The sequence below is a fragment of the Corapipo altera genome, unplaced genomic scaffold (assembly GCF_003945725.1).
Source record: "Corapipo altera isolate COAL_440 unplaced genomic scaffold, ASM394572v1 51, whole genome shotgun sequence".
NCBI classification, from domain to species: domain Eukaryota; kingdom Metazoa; phylum Chordata; class Aves; order Passeriformes; family Pipridae; genus Corapipo; species Corapipo altera.
In genome coordinates, this window is record NW_020884892.1 from 467,619 (window position 1) to 494,729 (window position 27,111).

At 38.2% G+C, this 27,111-nt stretch overlaps 1 protein-coding gene across 19 annotated transcripts in view; it reads left to right on the forward strand.

Annotated features, from left to right (window-relative positions):
* Positions 1-27,111, forward strand: part of PTK2 (protein tyrosine kinase 2) — a 190,444-nt gene that overhangs the window by 102,029 nt on the left and 61,304 nt on the right. For all 19 annotated transcript variants that reach the window (XM_027645649.1, XM_027645631.1, XM_027645633.1 and 16 more), the window contains 7 exons: positions 12,890-12,969; positions 14,447-14,509; positions 18,564-18,618; positions 22,320-22,460; positions 23,182-23,259; positions 23,823-23,930; positions 24,909-25,026. In XM_027645649.1, coding sequence (XP_027501450.1) covers positions 12,890-12,969; positions 14,447-14,509; positions 18,564-18,618; positions 22,320-22,460; positions 23,182-23,259; positions 23,823-23,930; positions 24,909-25,026 — 643 coding nt within the window. The remainder of the gene's footprint in view (positions 1-12,889; positions 12,970-14,446; positions 14,510-18,563; positions 18,619-22,319; positions 22,461-23,181; positions 23,260-23,822; positions 23,931-24,908; positions 25,027-27,111) is intronic.

The following is a 27,111-nucleotide window of genomic DNA, read 5'->3' on the forward strand; positions in this document are numbered from 1 at the left end:
TTCACACTTTATGAAATTGTTGAAGTTCTTCATTTTTGCAAGCATAAATAACTGACAATTTCACTACAAACCATCAAATATTCATTCTGCTTGTATTGTTAGGTTATTTTCCTGGGTTGAGACTCTCTTATGGATCACTAGAACTGTATAATAGTCAAAGCTTATATAAATTAAGCACCTAAATTTTAATTTTGTTCAGTTAAATGATTTTAATCTGATTTTAGACTGACAAGCTCACTGTAAAACTTCGTGAGGATATCTTTTAGGGGTATCGGGACTGGAATGGTTACCATGTCCCATAACTTTTAACAAGCACAGTTGTACCCACATGTTCCTGTCTTAGGTGAAGACAGGAGACTTCCCAGAAGACAGTTCTTCTGCAGTGCTTCTCTGGATTTAGCATTGTAGTTTAACTGACCTTTGTGATATGTGGTTTCAGCCTAAAGATGTCTGGATTTTGGCAACTTTTTAGTACTGCCAGGGGTTCTTGCAGAAAAAACAAAGTCGTGTTCCTTATTCCTTTAGCAGCGAGTGACTTCCTTCATACTGGGTTTAAACATAGGAGATCTGTGTTTCCCGTGAGGCAGAAGTGGGTGATGAGCTCCAAAATGATTTCCTGAACTCTGTCACTTACCTGTTCCAATGCTTGGCAAGCCTGCAGTGCCCTGTCACTTCTGCCTCAGAGAAGTGTTTCTTTCAAGCAAGGAATCTGAAATGCCACAGGAATATTTGTTAACATTCTGATTAAATTTGGAGATATCATTAGAAACAGATCAAGTGGCTCAGAATAGCCAGAAGGTTTGTGAAGGTGATTTGATAGGCAAAGCTGAGACCTGTGTGTGTCTGACAGTGCCCTGAATCCCAGTTCTGTTATAAAGTGAAGATCAGAGGTTCTTGTCTCCTTGCTCTGCACACCATCCCACTTATTTTCTCTTCCCCTTTTTTCTTCACCTTATCATGAGGTATTTCTAAATTCAGTTCTTTGTTTTGGGGTGCTGCAAGGTATTTGGGGCTCCGTTGTCATGGAAACCAGGTGCGGAACTTCTCGGAGCTGTCATTCTCTATCCATGATTCTGTTTTGCTCCATAAACCTCACTTGGCCTCTTGGTTAAATTAGGACAATTACTTTTATCTGGTAAAGTGTTAAGGCAGCACCACTGACGTATTAAAAAAAGGCAAGAGAAGAATTTTGGCAGTAACACTGTGTCATAAGCCAGACCTACAACAGAGGGGGGGGGGGTGAAAAAAACAAGGAAAGATGATTTTTCACATTCTGTTCCTGTGTCATTCATGCAGCATTTTAGCATCCTCTTTTGCTAACCACAGCTCTCAGTCAGACACATCATGTTGTATTTAGGCAAGAAAAACAGAATGTACAGAAATTCTACGTGCATTTGTAGATATTTTGAGCTTTCTGCACAGAACTAACTGTTAGAGATAATGAACATAGGACCAAGTTACACAGTTTAAAAAATCCAACAGAAAGTGTTCTGTTGGTCAAGTTGGTTTTTGTATGTGAAAGTCAAATAAATTGCCTTGTGTGTAATAAATGAGAAAAAAATGAGAAAAAGATTTTTTTGAGGATCAGATGCTGCCTGTGACTTTCTTTTCAAGTCAAGATGAGACTGGGAACCTATTGCTGACTTGGTAACATCCAAACACATGTTGTCTGTCTTATTAAAAATGTACAGCATCACATTAAAAAGTTCAGGGGGAAGGAAAAGAAACATGGTGACCTGTCACCCATGGATTTTGGAAATGAAATTATTTTCTTGAATGTGAGCTGCAGAGCAGCAGCACTGTTGAAAGAGAAGCTGAAAGTTTAAATCCTCAAGTGATCTTCATCTTCCAGAAAGGCACAGAACATTTTGTAAGGATAACAAAATGTTACATTAATCGCTGTCAACAGACACATTTTATTCACCCAGTTCACCCAAACCACAATCACCAGGCTGTTAAACCCCAAACTGGCACACGTTTGTGCCTCCACACGCATGACTTCTCCCATTCACTGCAGCGGGAGCGCTGCCCTGTAAATCCATGCATTTCAGGCTTCTCATCTTGGACTTAATATGTCAAGTCGTTATTTTGTCCTTGTTTTGATTGTTTTAAGGATTCTTGTGACCTTTCTTTGCTTTTACATATTCTTTATTTCTAAGAGTCTTGAACAGATCAAGACCCTGTGCCCACGTTTGTGGCTCGACGTGCTGCGGTCGCTCTGCCATCTGCGGTGGGCGTGAGCTGCTCTAATTGGAAGTATAAAGCAGGGCACTTAATGAGACCTTTCACAGAGTGCCCCTGGTCTGCAATCTGTACAGCAAGGGATTAAAATCACTGTGTGTGCAGGGAGAAACCCACACAACTTGTTAATAACATCAGAATCAGTCCTGCTAACATCGGTGCCACGTGGTGCGCTGAAGGATCCTGTGCTCAGGCTGTGCTCAGAGATGGGGGAGAGGCTGATGTGTGGGGTCATTCCCCTTGACTGGAGGAGTTGTGTGTTCAGGTCGTGTCATTTTAAATCCCAGTTGAGAGCTCTGATCAACAGACTAATGCTAAAACTGTGTCTTTCTGTTTTGTTCCTGCTCTCTTTGGCAGGTGTCAGGGGTAGTGAGTGGCAGGTCTTCAGGTGTGTCTTCTCTTTTTTCCATCACTGGAGCATTTAGGTGGTGATTCTGCATTGACTGCATTACTCCCTTGGGCCCAGCTGCTTACAGTTTCAGCCAAATTAGGCAAATTGGATCCCACCCAGTGCTGTTGGAATTGTGGGGCTGAAGTATTCAAAAATCAGGAGAAGCCAGATTTATGGTTGCGTGCACAGTTGGCAGATGCTCACTGCACAGATTTTATATGCCAGCCCTCAGTTGTGTCCCTGGATATTGAATAACCCAAACCTGAACCAAAGTGAACTCCAATCCCACCCCCAAACCCTTAAACGTGAACTACAAAGGGTTCCTGAGTCAAAATACTGTGAGTTTTGTCAAGAACTAACATCTTTTGTGTGTGTGTGTGTGTTCATGTGTTCTGTTGACTCTTTTGTAAATCGGAAAAGACTAAAGATAGCTGGTTATTATATGATTTTTTTAACATTTTTCAGAGGAAACGACTGTAAAGGTACAAAAGGAGAATAAAAAATCGTAGTTTTTGAGTAATGAAAGTGGAACTTCACCTTTTTCTTGTGCTTTTTGGGAACACTTGAAGTTGCTTTAGATAAGTGTTGGTGAAATTCACTGTGTCTTCCATTCCTTCTGTCCCAGTGACATGGCTGTTGGGAAGTGGAAATAAAAAAACAGGCTTCTCTCTTTTGCCGTAGTGGCTGAGTGGGGAACGAAAGCCATATCTCAAATTGAGATAGAATATGGCTTTTTAAAGCGTTCTTATAATGAGAATCAGACGTAAGCTACTTGAATTGCCTTCCTTTTATTGTGGGACAAGAGCCTGCACACATTTATCCTTGAATAACATGTTAGCCTGCAGTAATTGGAGATGGTTTATCCCTTGATGAAAAGGGAGTAGGCATCTGTACAGGGGGGTGGGGGCAGCTCTTGGGCATCAGCTGTTCCATTGTTGGTGTCCTTGTGCTTCAAACAGAAGACTTTTAAAGTAACTTTTTGGGGTTTTTTAGATCCCAACGAACAAGAAAAGGTTGTTTTTATCAGTGTAGAATTAGTCTTTGCTGCCTCTTTTAGACTGCAGTGTGGAGCTGCCCTGGAGATGTTCGCATATATAATATATAATAGAGACCACAGTACTGAACTGTGTTTCGAATTTGCTTTTTAAAATGAACCAAAGTTTGTGTAATGCACAAGAGAAAAATGGAGCTGAATTCTGTGCCACAAGGGCTGTATGTCTCATCAGACAAGTACAAGGTTCATTTTTATAGGAAAACTGTTTTTAAAAAGAGAAGATAAAAGTTATACTTTTTCTTATTAAAAAAAAAGGTAGAAAAAAGATCCTCTAAAAAGAAGAGGCAAAGTTTCTTGTGGACCAATGGCACTTCTTTGCTCTGTCTCTGTAGTGTGTGTAAAAATAATGCTCTCGCTTAAAATGTATTTCATTACATGAAAAATCTCTTTATATTGTGGCAGATAAATACATCATGCAAATTAAATTATTTTTATAACTCTGTCCCTGACATGTAGGAAATTTTAAGTCCAAGCAATTATTGTAATAACTTAATGATTAAAGTTTTATAAGGCTTAGGTGCCTGAGATGTAATTTGAAATGCAGGCTGGGAATTAGACTCTTTAACCTAATTAAATAACAACATCTCTTATATCCTAATAAAAATAGGAGACCTAAAGCAAATGACTTTGACAGGAAAAGCTTTGAGGGAAATCAAGGACACAGGGAGAAAAGCTGTCGTTTTTCATGATGTTGGCAGCCTGTTTAAAACAACAACAAAAAATCAAACCAGATCTTTCAGGAAGAGTTAATGGCTGACACATAAACTGTGCCCTACAGGGAGGTGGCAATAAATGTAAGAATTGCAGCTACTTAAAAAGATACTAAAAAAATACAATTTAAAAAAAAATATATAAATCAAACTGGGCATCTGTCTACTCCTTACAGCTTGCAAAGGCAATTTTAAGTGAGATTTCCTTGACAAGGGTAGGTTTCTGAAGTTGCTGAAATTCACATAAAGTACTTATTTTTTACATAAAAAAATTGATTTACACTTTCAAAACTTTGCTGATGTTCTTGTTTTAGGCTTTGCTCTTTGTATAGTTGTGGAGCTACTTTGGTTATATCCCAAATGTTGGGTGCCCAGTGTCTGCCTTCCCTTAGCAGTGCTGTGTGGTAAGAATGTAAAACTTACTCGTGTTCCTTAGCTCAGACCAAAGAGAAAAGGCTGCTTTGGTTTAAAATTTCCTCCTGTTAGACAGAGTGGTGAAAATAATCCTTGTGGGCTCTTTTGCAGTCACATGTGAATTGCTCTTAATCCAACATGATAAATTTAAAATGCTTGGGACAGGTTCTCATGTACTGACATGAGGTTTATGTCTTTGTCAGTGGTCTGGTACAAAATGTTTCTCCAATTAGTGTATTAGGTTGTATATAATGAAAAGAACCAAACAAAAAAACCCAAACAAAACAAAAAACACCCACAACCAAAACCAAAAAAGTTGATTCACACTGATGCTTGGACTCATTTGTTCTGGAAAATCAAAATGACATATCGAAGTATAAAATTAGCTGAGAGCAAGGCCTGCTTAGTAGGCTGAGCCCTGTATGGCTCCCAGGAGTATAGTCCTACTTTGTGGAAGGTCTGTGAGGCAGCAGCGTCCCTTACAGTGACATCTGGAGCTCGGCCCGCTCGGACAGACGGGGTCGTTTTTAGCCAGCCTGTCCCTAACAATGCCTCCTCAGAAGTTGGTTTCCCCCCCACCCCATCTCTAATGCCCTTATTATTAACAGAGGAGCTTCCAAAATTGGTTAGAGATGTCAAAGATCACCTCTAGATAATACGGAGACTGTGACCTTGGGAGAAGAGGAGGAGGAGCAGCTGAGGGCAGATGGCAGATGAATGTTATCCTGATACTGGATCTGGGCTTTTAACTCCCCTAGATGAGGCCAAAGCCCTAATTTTCCCTAATGTTGACTTATCTCCTGTGGCAAGTCTAATATTATCAGATGGGTAAATAGGGGTGGAAACACATGTGTTTCCCTCCTGTGTCTATTTTAAAAACTACTATTACGATCATTAAGGTGGCTCCTAAAAATACTGATGACATTACGAGCAGGCCTTGGGCTTTTGTGCATCTGGGGCTTCATTCAGAGCAGATGAGGCACAAATCTTACAGGGTTGATTCTGCATCAGATTTCTGAAGCTGTAGGTTGAGACCCTCTTCTTTCAAGCTGGTTATTTTGATTTTGTAGGGATGAAAATTCAGTGTCCTGCAAGAACTTGCTGTTGGGAAACAAGGATGGAGGAGCCACCTCCTTTTACAGTTTGGTGATGAGATATGAGCAGTTACACTGGGTGACTGTTCCACACTGACCCAGTGATGTGTGTCCCGGGGTACACTGCAGCATTTCTGTGGTGCATTTAATGCTACAAGAAGGATTATACTGGAAACCACAGAATATTTGAGATAGTTCTGTCTGGTGGGATACCACGGAAGAGCCGTGTCATGGATCATGGTGGATTTGTGTGTGGCACCTGCTGCAAGTGCAGGATAGAGACACGTCTTTCGTTTTGGTTAGGAAATTGTGATGCAAACAAGTGTGCTCTATACTTCAGTTTTTGTCCTGTCGCATAAGTGGTCCCTTATGTAGTTCCTTATAAGTAGAAAATCAGCTTTTCTCATGGATATATTGAGGTATTCTGGTCTTTCATGTTACAGAAGCTGGAATTGGTAAATTACAGGAACGATGTCTTTGGATTTTGGTAGCATAGATGTCACCAGAAGTGTTGTGTGTTAGTGTGAAACAAAGATCCTGGCTGAATTCAACCACTGTGGCTGAGGTTGAATAACAACATACAAAACCAAACATAGAATCGCCTGCCAGTAGTAGAAAATTGAACGTTTAGAAGAAGGTGCTAGAACACACCTGAGCTGTTGAAAATAAAGTAAGATAAATTACTGAGAATAAATAAACTATTGTGTATACGGGATGATTAAGAGGAATTTGTATTTTTTAATATAAATGACACCAACTAAACAGAAGTACGTAATTTCTGAATATATAAAAGCACCAGCTACCAATATCTGTATAGAACAATTGGATAATGAGAAAATGATGTAATGTAAATCTTTGTTTTCCATGCTTCATTAAGTGGTTATAATTACTATTCATGTGCTATATACTAAATGGAGTACAGAGGACATTTTGTTTCTTTATTTGCTTATCTAAATATCTTATATGTTGTGATGATTTTTTTGGTTATGCACTTAACTCTTCAGGGGGTACTTAATTGCTGAAGGGCTCTATAAATGCAGTTTTCAAAGCAATGCAAATTTGGGGGGGAAAATAAAATAAAAAAGGACTAAGTTGTGTAAGTAGGTCATAGACATTGAAAGAAAAGCCAGAAAAATAGATTGCTTATTTTTAAACTGTCCTCCTGAAAAATTGGAGATTATCCTGTGGGAAATTTCTTGGTACCATTAAATGAGCTGGCAGAGCTAGTGTAGTGGCTAATTATTGGTATTTGCCCTTTTTGAGACATCATTTGATAGTACTGTTGCTAAAGAATTTCCACAGTATTTACACTTGAAAACTCAGTGTGAAGTTCGATCATTTTATGTAATAATTTCTAAGGCTATAAATGAATTTAAACCTAAAATATCTTTTTAAGACACAGTACACAGGGTTTTTTTAAATCCCTAAAGTCCTGGAAAGCGTTTACTAAGTTCAGAATTATTTTACTCTTGTTCTTAATAAAGAAATCTAAATCCAGCGTGGTGTTTTTATGAACTGCTTGTCAGCTTGGGTGAACCTTCTTCTGAAATAGTGCAGCTGCATAAAAAACTTGTGTGCAGGAAAATGAAGCAGATGGCTTTTGAAAGTAGCAGCTGGTATAGAAAATACGAGGCCAGTGATAGATTTCTCCTTAAATCATGTGTGCTGGCATAGGGCTATTCTCTGGTTTCTCCATCTTCACAAACGGGTTTCCCCCTGTCTCCAGTTTTTATTTTAAATTATTCTGTCTGGGATTTGCAACTCATTTCTGTAGCTGGGAAACTGCCCATTAGTTCCTAGTAAATTTTGAGGAATTGGAAGTGGCACCGTCAGTAATTTGCCCCTTCAAGTAAAAGAGCAAATATTTTACAGGTCTGACATCAGAAATGAAACAGGGCTTGTGTTTATGTGCCCATCTTCCATGTGGGAAAAGCTTTTCAGTTCACGGTTCGGTGTTCACCTCCTTTCTTTTGTTATGATGTCTTTTAACTTTTAATGCCCAAATGACGGGAGACAGAAGAGAGATCTGTGCTCTGGCTAAAAGGTGAAGAATAGGGATAGAAAATATTTTAAAAATATTGTTAAGACTAGAAAGTGAATAAAGTGAATTCTTATGGAATGTCAGGAAGTATGTTATGGTGTAGGATTGTGTTGGACAATTGTTGTATGTTGGGGGTGAGGGTGACAATTTTGTTTCCCCTTTTATTTTATCAGAACATGTTAAAGACTTTTCCTACTTCCAAGAGGTGCATTTATGTTTGGCATTCCTATTTTCCTTACCTTGCATCCCTTCCTTGTAGTGCACTGTTTGTAGCTGTTGTGACCAAGAAGTTGGCTCCAAATGCGAGGTGTAGGCCACACTTTAATTCTTATTTGCCAGCCTGTGAATGAGCAAATGCAGGTACAGTTGCTTCCTCTACCCCTGACACTGCCCTAGTGCTCATCTGGAAGCCTGGAGCAGTTTGCATTTCCATTATACCATGTTTAATGGAACTTAAGTACACTAATCCTTTCCCCCCAAAGCATACACCTGCTTGACTGTAAATCTGATTTAAACTTGTTAGAACATTTTAAAAAAATTAATCTGAGGGAAGAGATGTTTGAAATCAACACCACAGTTTGCAGCAAGAAATTATTTTGGTCTCTTTCCTCCTTTAAACTGTTTTCCAGTATATTTTTCCTAGTGAGTTCACATAAGCACATTATACTGGAATGCAAAAGGAGTAAGTCAGTGGAAGCAGGTGTGTTGCAAGCAACATATACCCAAGTGATTCACTCCAGGCATCATATTTTGGGGGTTTGATTGTTAACAAATTAAAAGTATGTAGGCTTTTAGCTGTGTTGAATTCATAATCCTGGTGTAAATCCAGGTGTTTGCCTTGTTAATTTGGCACCTTTTTATTGCTGTAATATTGTGACCATGAAGTGTTTGAGATTACTACAGACTTCATGTAGTTTTATCATAGAGTATGTGTGTGTCTGTATATATATGTGTGTGTGTGTGATGTATCTTGATGTACTCGTGAGTCTTCCTCCAGGCCTTGCACGCTGGTAACTGAATTTCCAAGGCATAAGTAAAGGTCTGCATGTACCACCAAGGAGGGCAGTTCTACAGGTGTAACATCAACTGAGAGATAACAGGATCTCAAAACCCCCAGGGATCAGGATTCATTCCCTCTTAACATGTGAATTTGTAATAACCAGAAAAAAAAACCTGATAAGTTTTGTTAAGATCTGTAAGAGTTCAGTTTTTATGTCTTTGTGTGTATATAGGCTTTATACTCTTGAAAGTGGGACCTTTTTTGTCTGAAACAGACAGAAAATATTCTCATTTCTCTCATTTAATTATATTAACAACAACAATAATAATAAAAGTTATAATTGAGCAAACACAAAAGACTTCTAGGAACACTATTCAATTGCCTGTGGCAGTGCACTTAATTAGCATTAAATTATCTCTTGTATCTCTTCCACTTAATATTTGTTCAGGCTTTTTCCTTAGGAGGTTGTGCTGAACCTCTTACAAAATTCTTATCTAACCTCTGCACAAGCATTAGTTCGTGCATGGATCTGATGCCATCTCAAAGAGAACAGTCAAGCGAAATTAAAGGTGATAAGAGATGTTCTCATTAATATTCTGGGAGTAGAAATTGAATCTGCTGGGTTTTTTTCTTAGTGAAAGTCAAAGAACATGTGCGGGCAGGTTTCTGAAAAAAGATAAAATTAATTCCTTCTATCAGTTTATTATCTCTGCTGTCCGTACTAGGGCACTGCTCAATCTAGACCGCTAGATTATGGACAGAGGCTTCCTGAAGCTTATAATCTCTTTACATACCTTCCAGAATTTAAACACCAAAATAAATAGGTGTTTATAATGTAAAATACTTCTTTTTTCTTCCAAAATGTTGGACCGGGGGAGGGTCTTTTAAATTTTCTTAGTCCTCAGTTCTGGTGCCTGTGGTTTCAGGGTCAAACTGAGGAAAACATGACTGGAATTTGTGAAAGCTCACAAGCCAGAGGGCACGAGGAAATAAACCCCAAAATGTTTGGTAATGTTTTGTGAGACTGGCAGCATTTTAAAATCACATTTGCATGACACTGGAGATGTTCTTAAGCTGTTTAGTTTAACAAATGAAGTACTTGAGTACTGGGATCCACAAGGCAAAGAGCTGTGGAGATAAATGAACACACATTTGATCAGGATAGACTGGGCCTTAAATTAGCATCGTTTCTGCAAGGGGAAGTTTTATAGGTCAGGACTGAAAAAATGCTATTCTACTGCCAATTCTTTTTGGTGTCTGAATACCTCAAGGAATGGATGAGAACAGTTTTGAAATTTCCTGGTAATGCAAAATTGTTGAAATGGTTCCAAAATTGTAAATCTAGTTAAAAAAAAAAGTTTAATTAAATATAAGTGATCTGGGCAATGGGTATTTGATTTGGGTGGATGTAAGGCTGGCTAGGAATTTTGTGAACAGGTGTGTGCTTTTTAAGTGAAGTAACTTAGGCTGTACCTGAAGGTGAATTCTCAGAAAAAAGATGGGAGAATTTCTGGAATATGAGTATCCATATGTGATCTTAACTCATATAGAAATTTTCAGTTTGTTTCTTCCTTTGGAAATATCCCCTTGTAGACCTGAGGATGAGGAGTGCTGTGCTGATATTTGACACCAATGTATGGTTGCAGAGGTCATTTATAGCAGTAACATGGAGCCTGAAAACTACATTCCTGATTTCCCTGCTCTGAGCTTGGGTCTGACAGTTTTAGTGCAGGACCAGTTTCTTGTCCTTACCGATGACCAGAAGTTCTGATTTAATTGTCTGAGTTACTGTGTCGTGCTATTTATAGAATCATAGAATTATTTAGGTTGGAAAAGACCTCAGATATCGAGTCCAACCATTAACCCATCACTGCCAGATCCAACATTAAACCACATCCCCAAGTACCACATCCATACTCTTTTTGAACACTTCCAGGGATGGTGATTCCACCAGTTCCCTGGACAGCCTGTTCCAATGCCTGAGCACCCTTTCAGTGAAGATATTTTCCCTAATATCCAGTCTAAGCCTCCCCTGGTGCAACCTGAGGCCATTTCCTCTCATCCTGATTTATCCGCTATGGTTTTTAAATTATTTAATAAGTTAGAGATGTTTCATCCATTGGAGCAGGGACTGTGTACTTTGCTAACTCAGGACTCTCTGCACTCAGGGACCCTCATGGTTTTGAATGAAAATACAGAATCAAAACATCCTGACTTCCTGGAAGATGCATCTTTCAGTTTATATCACTTAAAGCCATTGGAATTATCAAATATATAGTATGTCTGTGGTTTGTGGTTGACTTTTTCTTTTAACCTTCAATCAGATAAACCTTTTTAAATGTTACCAGAAAAATTAAAAATGAAGACTGTTTCACATGGGAGGTTGTTTGTCGGTTTTGATTTTTAATTGTGAGCATAATGGAGAGGAGAATTATGAATTCTGCGTATTTTGTATACTATTACCATGGGAATACAGAATTATTATTTCCATATGTGTATACAAGTAGCACACTATGTGATGCTGAAGGACAGTTATTCTCCTGTCTCATTAGTATTTGCAGGAATTGAATTGAGAAGAGCTAAAAGCTCATTGTTTTGTCATGTTGAGTTCCTGTATGAATTCAAATGCAGGAAGATTTTTTCCCTCACATTTCAGCTGTCGTAGTAATTCATTTTCTCACTCTTGCACAGTTTATCATATTTCTTCTTTCACATCTTTCAAAAACAAATTAAAACTTTTCATGCAGTTTAGAACCAGGAAGGTCTCAGGTTTTCTAGTCAGGCTGGATCCAGCTGCCACCCTGTGCTGAGGGAATGCTGTGGTGGATTCTCACATGTTAGGAGGAGGATGCTGACTAGAGAGGACTTCCAGCTGTTGAATCCACAGCTGTACTTCCTTACCTTTGAAATTATGAATTTCACAGCAGTAGTAGTTTGAAATAGTTTTCCTCACAACTTGTCATCGCTCAAAAAACCCATTTTGTGAAATGTGTTTCTTTCATAGTGTATCATCTCCTCTTTGATCTGCAAGTGAGTCATGTGGATTTTTGTGACATTTTGGGACTTTCTGCAGCTTTGGGATCTTAGGCTTTAGGATCTCGATAGCAACTTCATGATTTCATAGAGGATACCATGAGCTGTTAAGGAAAAGCTGTACTTCTGCAGAGATTTGTTACTGGGGAAAAGCACCTGTTGTGCAAAAGAGTTAAGTTCTTCAGCACTGGTTCTGTTCTCTCTTACTGTCTGGTGGTTTTTTTGTTGTTGTTGTTGTTATTATTAGTTACTGTATAAATTATTTACTCCAATGTGCTGAAAATGTTACCTCGAAAAAGTAGGATTCTACCTACATCGATGTTGGTAAATAAAACTAGTCCAGGGCACGTGATGAGGCTTTAAAGTGTTTCCTGCTATAGATGGTGACAATCTAGTTTCACTCTTGGTGGTTCTTCTCGTTAGTTCAGGCATTATTTTAGGTCAGCATGCAGTACAATTTGCACATAATACTCTTTTCACTTCTGTTTTTATTTTCACTGTAATGCCTGGGCATTTGTCAGTTTTATTTTTATATTTAGATCCACCTACAAAATAAAATCCTGTTGCCCAAGATGGTTCAAGAACACAGCCTTCCTTCTCATAGCCTGAATGCAGGTGCAACCACCTGCTCAGCCTCCTGTGAAGATTCTGATTGTATTTCATAAAACATAGATAATATTGACATAGGTAAAGAATTTTTCAATCAAGTTCATTGCGGTTGAAATGGGTTTCTTATTAAAGTGCAGCTCATTTGTGGAGAATATGAAAGTAACTTCTTTTTTCCCTTCATGCACTGTTAATAGTCATTCAAAAAAAATTAAGATGTATTTATTTTAAAGTAGCTTGGGCAGTGTTTTAGTCTGTGTTGGAACTAACCTTTCTGTGATGCCTACCTGCTTCTTTTGCTGTAGGTGAAAAATGACTATATGTTAGAAATAGCAGATCAAGTGGACCAGGAAATTGCTTTGAAACTAGGTTGCCTTGAAATCCGGTAAGCTGATAATTTAATTTATTATTCAACATCTTTCTGACAGAATATATACATTAATTTTGAAACTGCTTATAGTTAATCAATTTCTGACCAGTAGAGTTGAATAAAACATCATAAGACTTTTTTTTGCTACAAAGTAATTTGAAGAAAACCTGAATAGACTGTATTTTAACCAATTTCTAGTGGTTTTTAAATTAACATTATTTTTAAATTTTAATTAATTACATCTTGATGCTGCCTTTTGGGTGAATTCATCTGAATAATTCAAAGGCCTGTAGAGAACATTGAAGTATGCTCAAAAAAAAAAAAATGCATCTGTGGTGTTATTTAGCAAATAGTCTTGTGATTCTGCATATATAAATCCTACAGCTAAAGAATGTAATTATAGATAAATGCTGCTACCTTTCCTCTCTGTATTTACTCAATTTTTAATGTGCTGTTTTGGAATGATTAAATCTTAAGGATCCTTTTGGGTGTTTTTGATGTTCTTGTCAACTGTATAGACAGCTGGAAAATAAAGATAAATATATCAGATTAAGAGATCCTTGAGAGAGTTCCCAGCTTTGAAATGCATGTGTTGGGTTTTGCTAATTTATGGAGAATTTCAAGCCTGAAACATTTACTTTAGTTCTGCTGATGTCTCGAACAGGGAGATTAAGGAAGAAGTAAAATTGATAAGAAATGAATGACAAATGTAAACTTGTTAGCAGAGAATAAAAGTGTCCTTTGAACAGTATTTTTCAAATTAACCCAAAATTTAGGCTTATGAAATTGCCCAGGTATCACAGGAGAACCTGATGTCTTTGTTATAAGTTTTGCTCGTCGCCCCAGAGCAAACAAAAATTCTTTGTGTATTTGGGAGCTCCTTACAAAATCCTTGGTGCCTCATTTCGAAACAAGTAATGAGTATAATAATCCGTGATCATGTTGTCAGCCAGGTCCTGCTTTCCCTGTTTCTCAGGCTGTGGCTCTTCAGAACATTTTCATGAGACATTTCTAGTAGATGACTACTTAGACTCTTACCCTGAGCGTTCCTGGTCCACTTTCTCCATGAAAACGACAGTCCCAGCCTTCTCCTGACAACAGCTTATCTTATTTATTCGTTTATTTTTTTAATGTCAATATGCCTGGATTGAAACAGTAAAGTTTCCATTGTGCCCTGCTTCCTCTGGTTCTCCCTGTTCCATGCACAGAGTCCTCTTACAAAGGTCCAGTTGTAGGTGGAGAAGAGCTGCTGAGGGGCAGGTTGGGTCACTTCTTTTGTTAGCAGCAGTGGTTTGAAGTGGTTCTGAAAATGCAATTAATTTGTAAAATAAGTATCTGTTTAGGTAGAAGAATAATGTCCTGCTATTTATACTGTAATTCAGTCTGGCAGTGTTTTCTGATGGTAAGTGAAAGATTTGACTAAATTGATGTTGTAGTTTTTAGGCTGGATCATCCAATAATTGTTGCTTTCAAATATTTTTCCTGACTTCAGGAGATCCTACGGAGAGATGAGAGGCAATGCATTAGAAAAGAAGTCCAACTATGAAGTGTTAGAGTAAGTATTGTGTTCTGGCTTGAGGTTTGAACTCTCTTCTTTCATCGGGAACATTAAATTCAGTTCAATAGCAGAACATTTTTGCTGTAGTTTTTAATTCCAAGTGTGTTGAGATGCTTTAAAGTAAGAAAATGATGATGACACCTGAAGGTGTAGAAGTAGGAAGAGCATCTTTAACTGTGGTCCAATGAAACAGGTTTGGAGTTGTTTGAACTTGGCTTATTATGATTTTTAGCAATTTTGCTAATGCTTATGGGGTTCATCAACTCTAGTTCTAAGGTGATTTTGTTCCTAAATGTGTTTCTGTGCCCAGTTGCATTCCTCAGTGGTGATTCATCTGTGGCAAAGTTCGAGTTACTTGAAAATGTTTGTGGTATTGTTTTTCCTTGTTTGCCCAGTTTGCATTTTCTGACTTGTGACTTTGCAATTAGCAAGTTCATTATTTATCTGTGTATCCCAAATTTTAAGAGGACCTCCTTATACTGAGAGTATTTTGGCTGCTTAACCGTGTGGTACAGGAGATGGTTGTAGTTCAGACAAACCAAAGTCCTTTAGAAGCTTCAGGGATTGAAAACTGGGTATATTTGTGTTTATACAGTGGAATTAGTTTCAGACATTCATGCACCAGTGATATGCTCATCACTACTAATTACCTTTGTGAAAAGATGCTGTAGAGTTTAATATAAAATTGGGATAAAAGGTTGGTGTAGCAATCAAGTCTCTATTTTTTACCTTATTTTTAATGACAGTGTGTGCTAACTTTTAGAGGTGTGAAATTAGAACATTTGGAGGTGAAAGATAGGATTTTACATCACAGTAAGTTCACAAGGATTTTTGGGGAAATTGTATGATTTTAATAAAAAGATAACTTTGGTGAATTGATTGCTTATCTGTAGAGTAGCTGGTGTTTCTGTAGTGCTCCTCTTTGTGGGATTTTTAAAGCCTTAGTTTTGTTTGAATTAGGGATATTTTTTTAAGGACTTTAGTTTTTTGTCTGTAGTCACTAGTAGAAATATCCTGGGTTTGAGAAGCAAGATGTGATTTTTTTTGAGATAAAGCTGGGAGAAATGAAAAACACCTTCAACTAACTATAGTATAGATAATTACAAGATAATAAGAGTCTGCAAAACGTGCCAATGATTACCAAAACGTACTAATTTGATCTTACCACCTTAGTAGCCCATAAAGATTTAACTACACAAGAAATATTTACTGCTCAAGTGAGGCTTTTTGTTAGTTTTTGAGGGGGCTGCTAGTTTTAATACATCATGAGGCACTTAAACAGCTGAGAGCAATTTTTAAATGGACTTTTTTTTTTCATTGGGTGTGATTGCTCCTTGCCTGTCTTTGTCAGATGTCTATTTGATATATATTTGTCTTTGATCAGATTGTCATACAAAGCCAGATCTCGATGGGAAATGGTAGATAGAATCAAACTGTTAAGTAGCCTTTAATAGTTGGGCCTTCATGGAATGAAAGAAGAATTCTTTCATGATAAATGTGAAGCCTGTTAACATAGAACAGGGATAATTACAACTACAGAAATGGGAGCTATAGGAAGGAACAGCTGCAGCCACAATTTGGTAAAAAGCATGTTAAAGTGTATTATGTTAATCTAATGTTACTTTGTTGTTGTAACTTCAGTTGAGATGAAAAATACAAACAAAGATATATGTTGCCTAAAGCTGCTTATCATTGTATGACAAGCGGCATCATCTATTTGTAGTTGTTGTTTTATTAATCCTGTTGAAGTTTATACATTAAAAATAAAAGAATTTACATTTAAGCCCACAAGAAGGCTGGAGTGGATGAGGTTAAACACAAAGCTGTAGTAGAGCTGTATGAACCAGGATCTCATTATCTCTTGCTGGCAATCAGAAACCAGATGACTGAGTTGGTGTCTCCCTTACTGGCCATTTCACCCCCACACAGCACAGCTGGGCAGGAGTGTGTAGGTTATGTGTTTAAAACTGTTTGTATGTTCCAATTTCCTGTGTTTATTCTCTTATTTATAGGTATCCATAGGTTGTTGTGGAGCAGGGCATTAAATCTTTGTGGTTGTTACGTTAAATTCTCCTCCGGTAAATAAATTTACGGTCTCAGCTAAACACTGTTTTATTAATAAATTTTAATTATTAAGAGTTGTGGTCCATTGTACTCTGCATAAGAATTTCTTCTCAATTTGTTGCACTCAGATCAGTACAAAAGGCCACTGTACAACTTGTTTTAGTAATGAGTCAAATGAGATTGTCACAGCCAGGTGCTGCAGGACTGTTAAGATGTGGAATACCGGGGTGATGTAGGGGCTTCTTTTCAGAAACACCATCTCTCTCTCAAATGCCTAGTGTTAAACTAATATATCCCTTGTCAAAATGTCTTTGCATATTACTGAGATGGTAATAGTGTGTGAGATTCATTGTAACTGTGTGGGATGATAAACTGCATATCATTTGCATTTGAGAAGAAATGCATCAAAGGAATTAACATTTATGGAAGTTTTATAATCTTGCAGCTTACTGTCATTGCACAGATGCCAGTGTTCGTGTGCACAGGAACGTTCTGCTCCTCTTAGCTGAGGATGTTTTTGGTATGGAATTGTGTACTGCTCATCTTCAGAGAGCTTTAAAAATACCCTGGTTTATTCTCTTTTGAGAGAGCTTTTTATATTGACTTCAATGTTGACTTTGTTCTTGTGCCGTTAGGTAGCAGTAAATAAATCCTGAATATCTGTGCTTGCTAAAGGCTTTTCTTTTCTTTGCCAAAAGTAAGAATTCCAGATGTATTTCTGTATATGTTCAAAGCATGGAAAGCTTGCTTTCATACTTGTTCCAGAAGCAGATAAGAGTGTTTGAATGAGATGGTAACCTCTTAAATTGAAAGGGAAAAAAATCACCTTTGAGTAACACCTTTGAGAGGCAAAGGATATAAATTCTTTTCCTATTTACACTTTTCACTTAGTTTTTCCTTCTTTACACACAGATTTTTTGCTAATACTGTAGTTTATGGTCACACAATGTTTTTACACCTACTTGTAAAGAGGTCATCTTCTGCACCAACATATCCCTGGCAACTTTTCAAGGACTTATTTTGAAGCTCATGTTTAGTTGTAGTGGAATAAACACACCTCAGACCTAAACTGCGTGCTGCACGTGACACGAATGTTTAATCTAATGGCTCTGCTTTTCAGACCAGGGCTACACACCTAAGTGTGAAGGTGAGCTCGATGTAATTTAGTTTGCAGCATTCAAGCTAACAGGCAGAATCAGGATCCTGACTTACAAATACAAAAAGTGAAATTATATGGAAGAAAAAAGCTGTGAATTTAAACGTTGGATGGTCCATATGAGGAAAAAATGACAGTAGAAATTTAAAGAGACTTTAATTATAGTTCTTCAGAGGGTAAAACAGTAGTGGAATGGCAGTCAACATGCTTAGTGAGGTGATATCATGAGGATTCCTGTATGGATTCCTGGATTCTTTAGGCCAGGTTGGGGCTCTGGTCAACTTGATGTAGTGGAAGGAGTCCCTGCCCATGGCAACTACATGGTCATTAAGGTCCCTTCCAGCCCAAACCCTTTTGTGAGTCTGTGTTGTGTCTCCTACTCCATTCTAATAGGAGTTTATCAGTTTTCCATTTTCATGTTGCTCGCTCGTCACCTGAATAAGAATAGTTTTTCAATACTCTTTAAATTTTTAAAACATTTACAAAGAACTGGCTTCATTCTCAAAACTCCTCTGTGCCCACGCCAACATTTCAAGTAACAGACTTCCCACACAGGTACCTGTTTAAATGCAATATCCTTTTGGGTTGAAACTAGAGGTGCTGCTATCCCTCATTTGCCGTGGAAGTGGCCATGCTTGGAGTTTTAACTGTACTGTTTGTGTTGCTCTGAGATTGCCAATGACCTTACCATGAAAGTTGTTTGCTATATTGTATGTGCCAGTTAAAAAGCAAAACAAGCAGAAAACAGACCCAAAACACCACCCTGAAAAAGAGCATTATAATAATATACAATGTTTTTGATATTAATGCCGTGTCGGTTTTTTTTTCCAGGAAGGATGTTGGTTTGAGACGTTTTTTCCCGAAGAGTTTACTAGATTCAGTGAAGGTAATTATAGTTCTAGTCAATCCTATACTACTTTAAAGAAAAAAGTGTCAGAAATCTGAAAATTGCATTATCGTTTTCACTGTATAGTGCTGAGGGAATTGCTGTGCAGTTGTGCTTTCTTGGTGAAAAAATATCCAAGCTGTTTATCGGATTGGTAGGATCTAAATCCCAGTAATACAGCCATGCATCTGGCAGGACTGGGATAACAAGGATTCACATGGCCTTGGTGAGCTTCTGTGAGAGGGGCACAGCTCTGCCTCTCAAACCTTGGGGACAGAAATGCAAAACAAGTCCTTGGATCCTCATGTATCAAATAACTTTTTTTTTTTTCCTTCCTCAAAAGAAAAATGAGACTTCTGGAGAAAGAGGAAGGAGACAGAAAAAAGCATATTTTACTGGAAGCTTGATAAGACATACTCTGCCTTCCTTGCTTGAGACTCTATCCAGCTCATTCAAGGAAGATTTCCAGTAATTTCTACTTATGTTAATCCCAGTTAAGACTATAAATGTTACTTGAATCTTGCTCCCATTGAAGTCCGTATGTTCTCAGAGTAAAAAATGCAAATTTTTCTCAATGTGTGTTGAAAAGGGGGATTAAGACTGGTCACCAAGTATTTTACAGCTACAGCCACCTTGATATGAATGTCTTGGTTAAGATACCTATTTACCATTCATACATGAAAGTATAAGTCATAAATTGCTATTTTGGAGCTGGTTTTGGTAGGCAGTGGTGCTTTATAGAAATAATAGAATTCAGCTTCAGATTTGCATTGTGATTTAAATGGGTAAATAGAAAAGGTCTGTCATGACGGGTTTTGTTTCAAAAGACTTTTGAAAATCAGGAGCTAATGAAGTCAAGTGGATTTAAGTAATCCCCCTGCATTTTAATTTAAGCAATTATCTGAAACTGTATTCCCTGCTAACGGGAGAAATTGTGGTGAAAGGCTCCAGACGTAAAAGTAAGAATAACTGTCTCAAAAATGGGATTGTGGAGGCAGAAAACTGACTGACCAAGAAAACTGCTCTTTAGAAATCCTGGAAGGGGGAGAGTAGCAGAAAGAAGAAGAAATTACCAGAAGGTGAAGCTGAGCAGAGCTTTGCAAAGTCATGAAAAAAATGGTTGGATGTATGAAGAGGAAAAACAAGGGAAGGAAAAGCGGGTTTGCTTTTTAATGAAAATTAAATCCCTATTCAAAATAATCTAGGATTGGTCCAAATTCTTAAATGACTCTTGCACTTTGTGAAGACCAATGGTTTTGAACTGGCAGGCAAAGGAGGGCTCCTGATGGCCATGAAATATGAAATTATTTATTTCTCTTGCTTCTCTCTGCCTTGAACAAATGCAGAGGGGAAGAAAATGGTTCTTAGACAAGCTTTTAAGAGCAAGTTTTCAGTGCATTTCCTTTGAGGTTGCCATTTGCAGATATTTATGATAGATACCCCCCTTCTGTTATGGAGGGGGTGTGTTTTTTGGGCCTTTTCAGCCTGGAGAAGGGAAGGCTGGGGAGACCTTAGAGCCCATTCCAGTGCCTAAAGGTGCTTCAAAAGAACTGGAGAGGGACTTTGGACAAGTGATTGGACAAGGGGGAATGGCTTTAAGCTGAAAGAGTGTAGTTTTATATTCAATATTAGGAAGAAATTCTTCCCTGAGGGTAGTGAGGCACTGGAACAGGTTCCCAGAGAAGCTGTGACTGCCCCGTCCCTGGAAGTGTCCAAGGCCAGGTTGGATGGGGCTTGGAGCAACCTGGTCTAGTGGAAGGTGTCGTGTCCATGGGAGGAGGTTGGAAACTGGATGATCTTTAAGGTCCTTTCCAAGCCAAACCAGTCTATGGTTCTAACTGACTTTCTGTCTTTACACCTTTGCTAATGATCTGAGTGTTAAAGTGAGGAGTAGTACTTGGTGGACTGAAAAAAGCCAGGTAACACATGTCAGTATTCATGGCGGTAAAGGTCATGTGGGAATGGGTGAGGAAAACAAACCACGGACAGAATAAAGTATTTTTAAACAACTGAGTGGCTGAAATACTTGGGACAACTTCAGCTGGCGGATTTTTTTTCCACTTTGTAGTGACTTGGTCCTGGTATTTGCCAGGTGATAAGCTAAGGCTGAGGTTTGCAGTTCTCTTGTTGTTGGTTTTCTCAGTAAAAATAAAGATAACAGAAGGGTCCAGTGTAGGATGTGGGAGTCCCAGCAAAGTCTGAGGCAACTCTGGGTGCAGAAGGGAGTTCTCCTGATTGCCAGATGCTCTGTTGTCTTACCCAGCTCTCTGCAGCCTGATTAGCATAATGATCCACCTGATAGTTGCTGAAAGGTTCTGCTAAATTGACACAGTAATTTGAAATTAGACCAAAGTGACAGATTTCTTTGTTAACTTTACAACAATGTGTTCAAGGACGAGGGTTTTTGCAACCTGTATATGCATCGTTGCAAAATTGATCATTATTTTGGATGTGAATGTGCAACAACCGTGGATCACTGCTACTGGAGCTCCTTCTGAACACTCCTGATAAAAAATTCTTGCTATTTTGACTTCTAAGTGTTCTCTTAAGGCTCACTAAAAATGAGTGCCTGATCTGGCTGGAAGTGCTAACAAGAAAAGGAAGTTGATATTTGTTTAGTGCCTGGAGCTTTAACAGGCAAAGTGAAAGAATAAAAGTGTTTTACTGCTGTTACAATGGGACATTCAGATATGTTTGGGTGCAGGAACAATGGTAATTCCTGTCTTAACCTTGGCATCTTGCAAAGATAAGCTGATTTTGCCTCTATTCGTTGTTGTTAGTTGGAAGGTATATTAGAAATGGTTTTTTAAGCCCATTGAGTCACTTTAGGCAGATGTTTTAATTCAGGGTTCTTGATTGCTTGTTCACTTTGGGGGCATGTTAGAGATTGCTTCTCAGGTCCTGTTTTTAGTTTCATGAGTGGCAGCCTTTCCAGGGATTATACTTATATACAGACAGATACTTCACTTTTCATGAATCTTGATATAGCTTGTCCTTGTAGTTCTTATATCCTCTACTTGCTTTCTCATTCAGGATGTGTAATTAGGTGTCTTACTCTGCCCTAGATGTTGGAAGGTTGATTTGTGCTGCTCTAAGTGGTTATTTACACCCTGAAAACAGTCCATAAAATTATATGCAATACAGTTAAAATAGTTAATCTACGTATTTGCTCTAATTTTTACGTTTCACTTACTATTTAAATTTTACCTTTTTATATGGAAGTTACTTTCCATCTTGTCAGACTGAAAGAATCCACTGTGTAATGGATAGTCTTAAGTTATTGTATGCAGAGTTTAAGATACAGCTGCAGCTGGCTTGTTATTACCAGGTAAGAGAGAGAAGGATGATTAAGGTTTAAAGCCTTGTATGAAGGTATAAATTGCTGTGGTTTTGTATTGGTACTCAGTTCAGAAGTTGGGAGAATGAGGAATCTAAAAAAAATATTCCTGGAAAGATTACCATGTTGTCTTTTACTGTAATTTATTCAATATATTATTTGTTAAGACATCCCCTCTATAATATAGCAGAAATTTAAAAGGCAGAACTGTTACTTATATTTTGAAGCTTCTTTTTTTTGATTGAGAATTGTCTGCTTTTTATTGATAAAGACACTGTTCGTGCTGCTAAGTGACCAAAACTCTTAAAATGCCTCTCAGTGATGAGATTTAAAATAGTTGTTCTCTGAATATTTTAACACCCAGGCCAAGACACTACGGAAATTAATCCAGCAAACATTTCGACAATTTGCCAACCTCAATAGAGAAGAAAGTATTTTGAAATTCTTTGAGATCCTCTCTCCAGTGTACAGATTTGACAAGGAATGCTTCAAGTGTGCTCTTGGTGTAAGTAGAGGAATGTGACAGTCACCACAACACGTGCTGTTATAAATCTTTGTTTGCTTAGTTCGGCAGTAATTGTTTGCTTAGTTTCTGTTTTGATGTAGAGACATTGGATTTCATTAACAACAAAGTGTATTTATTGATTTTATTTAGAACTTTCTCCACTGACTGTTTAAAAAAACCCATCATTCATTAGTAGGGTAAGAATTGTATGCTATTAAATATTTTTATTGGTGCTTTGCTTGTGAAAGTCAAGTGCTTTTTTCAGCTGTTTTCGTGAGCAAATGAGGCTTCTCAGCTTCTCTTGTTAGTAAATTTTGTTCTAATGCCTGTTAATCTCTAGTCATTTCAAAAAAATTTTGAGGAAGGGCTGTAAGTCTGCAAATTCTGTGAAAATGGGCACTCAAGTAGAAATTAGAACTTGAACATCAGTGTCCATGAGAAGAGGAAATAGAGGAAATCCATAGTTCTCATGTAGACCTAAGATAAAACACATGGAAATGCATTTTGAGTAGCAGGGATCCCCCGGAAACCAGTCATGAGGAGTTTTGCTGCTTACAGAATTACTTGATTTTAATATATTTCTAACATGTTTGAAGAGTTTAAAAGCTTCTAGATGTTAATTACTGAAACTTGTAACTGTAACGATGGAGGATAGTATTTCTTAGCAAGGTTTTGTCTTACTATTGAAATTTTGCACTGTCTTTCTCCTTTGGTTCTGAAGTCAAGCTGGATTATTTCAGTAGAACTGGCAATTGGCCCAGAAGAAGGAATCAGTTACCTGACAGACAAGGGTGCAAATGTAAGTCTGCTTCTGTTTGGGTGGGTTTCTTCTCAGTTGCTACTTTAACAAGCAAGTGAACTGAACTGTCACACAAGGGGGAATGACAAGGGTGATCTCTGAGTTAAACACAGAATTCAACACAGGAGAGCCAGATCTCAGCTTATACAGCTGTTGGTCAGATACTAGCTTGTGGTCTGGGATAAAAACATACATTTTCCAGCAGTCTGGAGGGATGTTGAGTAGCTGTGAGCACAGACTCCATGTGGTTTACCCCTCGAGTTTTTTCTCTCAACATCCAAGAGTTGTTCCCACTTCAGCATGTGCCTGGAGTTACTCAACAGTGACCTCTGTGGGCACAGTGGTGGTGCTGGATTAATTTTCCAGACACTGTGGATAATTGTGTGTGTTCTTAGCCAGTGGTAATGGAACTGTAGAAAGAAACAGAGGAACAGATTCCTGCAAGTGTAGTTTGGAGATCAAAGTCGCCATGTGCTTTTGCAGCATCAGGGATAAAGGTAAAGTATTTTGCTGTAATTTTGATTTCCCACACACACACACACTTTTTTGTGGTCTTTCTGCAGCCAACTCATCTGGCAGACTTCAATCAAGTGCAAACTATTCAGTATTCAAACAGTGACGACAAGGACAGAAAAGGGATGTTGCAACTCAAGATAGCAGGTGCACCTGAGGTATGTTATTGACAGTTGTGACAAACTACTACTAACTTTCGTTTTCCTGGGAAGGGGTGGAGATTAGTGTGCTCTTAATGTGGATATTCTGTATATTATACTCTTGTTCTGGGTTTGGTGTTAAAGTACATTTAGAGGTCATTATGTGTTTTAAATTTCGTGTCCCGTGCTTTTAGACTTTGATATTTGTAAGAGAAGCTTAACATAAAAATATTAGCTCTTCGGTGCAGTTTAATAGCAGTGCATGATACTCTGTCCTAAAGAGGAAACTGAGCAATTTCACTTTTGTGAATAAAGGAAATGTGAAAAAGAGAGCATTTGTTTTTTGGGATTACATGGAGGCAGCACTGAAGGTGAAATCAAATCTTTTCCTCAGTCCAGTGCACCAGGAAGCACTCACTGTGGTAGAGGAGGGAGGACTGAGGGAAGTTGTCAGATCTGTGCAGAGGATGATGAATGTTGATATTAAAATTAAGAGCTTATCTGTATGTTTCTCATCTCTTTTTCCACTGTCCATCTTTTATTTTTTATTATTATTGTTACCTGTCTTCAAATTGGGAGAGGTTGATTTTAGGCAAAGGATAAATTGCTGCAAAGGGTGGGAAAAAAAGATACCACCTGTGAGGACTTTAAGGAATAAGCAGCTTCTGCAGAATTCTGAATAGAGCAATAAAGTCATAGCAGTTGTATTGGACAGGGCTTGAAGTTTAGCCAGCAAGCCACTTCATAAGCCCAAATTACTATTACATGTGGGTGGAGGGTTTTATCAGTTGTGCTTTCTGAACCTCCTGTTGGAAATCTGCTACACGAAAGGTAAAGCAAGAATCTCTCTGGTGGTTCTCTGCTCACCCACAGTTTTCTGTTTACTGTTTGCGAGCGTGTGTGAAGTTCTGATGCAATGACACAGCTGTTCTGCTCAGTGTTTGCAACTACAATAATCCCTCTTTGTTGGTGCCTTGTTTTTTTTCCCCTCTGTAGCCTCTGACAGTGACAGCACCATCCTTAACCATTGCAGAGAACATGGCAGACCTGATAGACGGGTATTGCCGGCTGGTGAACGGAGCCACGCAATCCTTCATTATCAGGCCACAGAAAGGTAAGGGGATGTTCAGCCTGGTGGTTCCTACACTCATATCTACTCAGAGATTATTTTACATTTGAATAGAAGGCACAAGGCAGCAGCAAAACTCTCACTTGGAAGCTCTTTCCTTTCAGGGAGGAGCCGTGAGGTGTTTTTGTTCTGAGGAACACTGATAGTAAATGTCACTCCATCAAAAATTACTTAATGGCTGATAATTTAGACTAGTTGTCAGCAATCACTGCCTTACACTGATTCTAGACTTGAGTAACAGGAGTAAATTGTAGTTAAAGGCACTCCTAACAAGGTTGTATTATCTTGTAATGTGATTCCCTAATATACAAGTGGAAATTTTGGCTAGAAAGCATTTGGATAAGGTTCTGACTAGTGATGATTTTTAAATTTCTGCCTTCCTCCTAGATACTCAAAACATTTCTGTTTAAAAAATAACAATGTAAAGAGAAGTCTCATGGGTTTCTCTCATAAAATAGAACTAAAGCAAAGATGCATTTTGGAGTATCAGTCAGTTTTTATAGCAGCTCACAAGCTGGAAGCAGTGAGATGAGAGTGCAGGTACACCTGGATTTAAAGAGAGAATTCTGATTAATTTCATTACAATTTTTTCTGATATCAATCAGCTTTTGTTGTGGAAAAACATCCAAACAAGGCTGCTCAAGAATGCAGTTTTCTGTCCTCATGTACTAATCTTTACATGTGGAAATTCGTCCAACTTTTCCACTTTCTAAAACAACTATGTCCTTCTTCCCTGCTTGTAATACAGGAAGATACACAAACTGTCCCAACATCTCTCCAATCTGAAACTGAGTCCCTTTTTAGCCACGCACTGGCTTTTTTGTGCCACTGGTTTTCCCTGTTCTCTAGTTATTCAAGTAGGGTGACGTTATTAACATAGTTCAGGTCCATCTGTAGCATCTGTGCATGGCACAAAAAATACCCAGACTGAAACTCGGTCATTCAGTAATGAAGAAATGTGATTTTAAGGTGTTTATGCTATGACAACATTTAGTAGTTGTTCATATTATTCTTAAGTTTGCCTGTTTGTTTAGTATTTCTTACCCCTAATATGTGTGACTGACCTTCAGCTCCAACACAAGCAGCTTTGTTATAACTTAGGTTAGTTGTGCAGCCTTATCTCCATACAAATGAAAATCTTCCCTCAACACAAAGTCAGCTCTCCAAGCCAACCTGGTACACAACCCAGAGATGATGAAGCATTTGTCCCAGAACTGACACCAAAATGATAGTTTATTGTTCTAAAACTAAAATAGGCATCACAAACCAAGATTTTCATTTTGCTTGACTAGTCTGTTCCTGTGAGCAATTGTCTTTTGTACCTCTTCTTTTCTGAAAAATCATGGTTTGGGGTTTGTTACAGTCCGTATTATTCACTCCCCACACTTTCCTTCTAATACCAGTGGATTGGCTGTTTTTCAGCCTGAACTGTAGTAGCCACAGCTGAGCTTTTAAAACTTTTTCATATCTTTCATTACCTCTCCCTGCCTCTCTGTCTATTACTGAGTCAGTGGATGGCTCTGACTCTGTCTCTGCTTTTCCTCTAGGGACACCTGTGGACTGTGTGCAGTTCTTGCCACTTCCACACTGGTGGCATTTCAGAAATCTGATCTATTCAATCTGCATTGCCAGTGCTATTACTGGCTTTCCTTTTCTTACCTGTTCTTATCCAAGCAAGGGAGCAGCTCCCAGTCCAAACCTGTACAGGATTCACCATGTCCTTTTTTAATACCCGGTACGTACAAGCAGCTGCCATCTCATTTATCAGCTGGGCACGAGGATCCTGACTTACTGCTGCTGAAGCTGACCAAAAAATTGACTCACTCTCTGCACTTTTTCTAATTCTTGTCTTGCTCTGACCTGACTTGCTTATTGTGAGCTCTTACATCTTCTAGATTCCCTAAGCTCTGTGAAGGGCAATATCCCTGATTTTCCTGTGCCTTGCACTGAGGTTTGCTGGTAGGTGTGAATGCAGAATAAATCAATGCATTTAATGCAGTGTGGTTTTTGAGTGATACTCTGATAATATGGAATTTTAACATGGAGCAAATGACAGTGTTTAGTTAAAGG